Below are 2,547 nucleotides of genomic sequence, written 5' to 3' on the forward strand. Positions count from 1 at the left end.
CATGCCTCTGGCTCTTTAAAAAAGCAAAAGAGCACATGTTAAGGCAGGCAAAAGCCATTTCTACTTTGTCTGGGATAAAACATACATGAAATGTGCTGTTCATTTGCCACTTCTTCCAACCTCACCTGTGAATGCTTGTGGCTGTTGAAGTTGGAGTTTATGGGAGCATGTTTCTAGGATGGTGAGGTTGGTCGTTCTTTCTTTACCTCTACTTCACTATAAATAGGAGAGTAAGCAGCCCCAGATGTAAGACTCCTTCTCTGGGCATAAGGATCTCCTTCACCTGGTTCCCAAGCAGTAAAAGTGAAGATTTAATCAGTCTTTACACTTTTATATTTTTTAAATTATTTAACTTTTATTACTGTTGCACCATTTATACAATTACATATAATTTCAATGCATCCATTGTACATTTTGTTTTTTCATTTGTTTTCCAATGAGTGTGTGTTGGTGTCTGTGACACAGAATGGAAGAGAAACTGGAACTGCAATGAACGCAGACTTTTTCATTTCCACTGACCAATAAACAGAACTACAGGTGCACCCAACCACGGACATGCATTAACTCGTCATGAGAGATCTAGGTAGGCTAAGTAGGATGAGAATGCTTTTTACTCCCAAAAAATATTTGGAGAGGAAGAATTGGAGGATTGGCATTGAGAAATATGTGGACAGCTAAGTGGGTTTTGTCTGAAAGTTGGCATTCATCCACTGCATAAAAAAAATATCAAAATAAGAAAGGCTGTAAATAAAAAAACCACAGAAAATACTGCTTTCATAAAGATCTGATTGCCTTGGCACAAACCCAGTGGGCAGAATCATGCGCATCACTCCCAAACCCCATTACAGAACAAAAAGAAGATTTTGATACATTGGTGGAGTGCATTTACAGCAGTTCAGATACAAAAGATGTGCTGTACTTTCAGACATCCATTTAATTATTTTTTTTTTTAAAATCCAGGACTTGTGTCAAGTTGGCAGAAAGTATATTAGATATTTCCCCACAAAAATACTATTTGGATTCTCCCCCCTCCCTCCCTCCCAACTTGATGGGACATCCTTTTCATTTTTTCTTTTTTTTTTTTCTCCTTTTCTTTCTGGGCAATACATATTTGTTATTTCAGATCTGAAACGAGTTAGTATAGCTGAAAAAATAAAAAAAAGACACAGGTTGTTTTAAGTGGTTGTTTCAACAGGCTGTCCAATTTAATCTTGCACTGCTACGGTTTGATCCGAATTAGTCGCTGGAACTTCAGAAGGTTTCGCTTCCTCTGGTGGGGCTGCAGGGTCCGAGGCCTTAGCAGTGGAACTAGGTGCTGCTGTTGCTGCCGCGGTCTCCTTGGAAGAAGGCGCAGCCTCGCTGCTGCTAGGTTTTGAGTCTGAAGCTGGGGCCACTTCACTTTTAGGTTCTTGGGCTGCAGGCGCTGCGGGAGCCTCAGTCTTTTTGGCTTCCCCTTCCTCTTTGCTCTTGTCATCTGCTTTACTGGGAGCTGTGGCTTCTGAAGGCTGGGAAGCTTTTGCATCGTTGCTAGGCTCAGAAGTTTTGGGTGCTTCGCTACTGGCAGCGGGAGCAGAGGCTGCAGTCGGCTCCTCTTGCTTGGGTGCCTGCTCGTTGTTCTTCTGTGGCTCTACTTTCGCATCGACAACAGACTCCGACTTCTCTGCTTCTGGTTTCTGAGTTTCTTCCTGGGTCACTGTTTTCTCCTTCTCCCCTTCTTTTTCTTCCGTCTTATTGGCAGCGACCTGAGTATCCTTTTCACCCTTTTCCTCCTTGTTGTTCTCCTTCACTTCTGTGGTCTCTGTGGTTTGCTGGGCATCCTCAGCCTCCTTTGGAGTCTCCTCTTCCTCAGCTGCTGCTCCTTCAGCCTTCTTGTCTTTGTCTTTAGCTTTTTCATCATTGACACTGTACCCCTTCTTCTTCTTGCTCAGTTTGCCTCCCATGTTGGAGCTCTGTAACAGAAAAGAGAAGGAGGTGGTTACCCAAAGCCCAGCATTTGTCTCCAAGAGATTCAAAATCAGATTAACTGATGTACAAGCAAAAAATTGGTGCTGGCTCCTGAAAAGAAGACTACAACAGGTTTGGTCAGACGTTATCAGCTGAACGCACCGACGCCACTGAGCAACCGCTGCCGCTGAGCTTACGTCCCGCTCAGCCCTGCAGTGTTTCAGTCAGCAAACCCCCTTCTGCCACATCCCCTCATGAACAGATCTTCTCTGGACCCCCCTAACCCCGGTTACACTTCAGGGGGGAGGGAGGGAGGAATAAGATGATGGAGGACTAACATACATCACGATCTCTTGTGTTCTGAGAAAGGGGTATAAAGGGTGGAAGTAGAAACCAGCCGTATTTACATTCGGGTTGAGCATAAACTGAATTTGACTGTCAATCGTGGCATCCACCCCGGTTAACACAAAGTCCGCTACCACACTAGCAAAGGCTGTGAACACGGTTTGCATTAAGGCTTGGAAGGATCAAAGCGAGCCTAGAGCCAGTGAGAAGGCTGATGTTCCTCCTAAGGCAGAAGGCTGCACCTACCCCCTCCACTCT

The 2,547-nt window shown here is 44.6% G+C and overlaps 1 protein-coding gene across 1 annotated transcript; it reads right to left on the reverse strand.

Moving 5' to 3' along the window:
- Positions 1-333: 333 nt before the first annotated feature.
- Positions 334-1,948, reverse strand: BASP1 (brain abundant, membrane attached signal protein 1). Its single transcript, XM_010294016.1, has one exon. The coding sequence runs from the start codon at positions 1,938-1,940 to the stop codon at positions 1,206-1,208; it is 735 nt and encodes a 244-aa protein (XP_010292318.1). The 5' UTR covers positions 1,941-1,948; the 3' UTR covers positions 334-1,205.
- Between the last annotated feature and the right edge of the window lie 599 nt (positions 1,949-2,547).

The sequence above is a fragment of the Phaethon lepturus genome, unplaced genomic scaffold (assembly GCF_000687285.1).
Source record: "Phaethon lepturus isolate BGI_N335 unplaced genomic scaffold, ASM68728v1 scaffold19139, whole genome shotgun sequence".
Classification (NCBI taxonomy): domain Eukaryota; kingdom Metazoa; phylum Chordata; class Aves; order Phaethontiformes; family Phaethontidae; genus Phaethon; species Phaethon lepturus.

Bases quoted from the DNA above. Each gene is read 5' to 3' on its own strand.
- BASP1 (XM_010294016.1), bottom strand. From the start codon at position 1,940: ATGGGAGGCAAACTGAGCAAGAAGAAGAAGGGGTACAGTGTCAATGAT.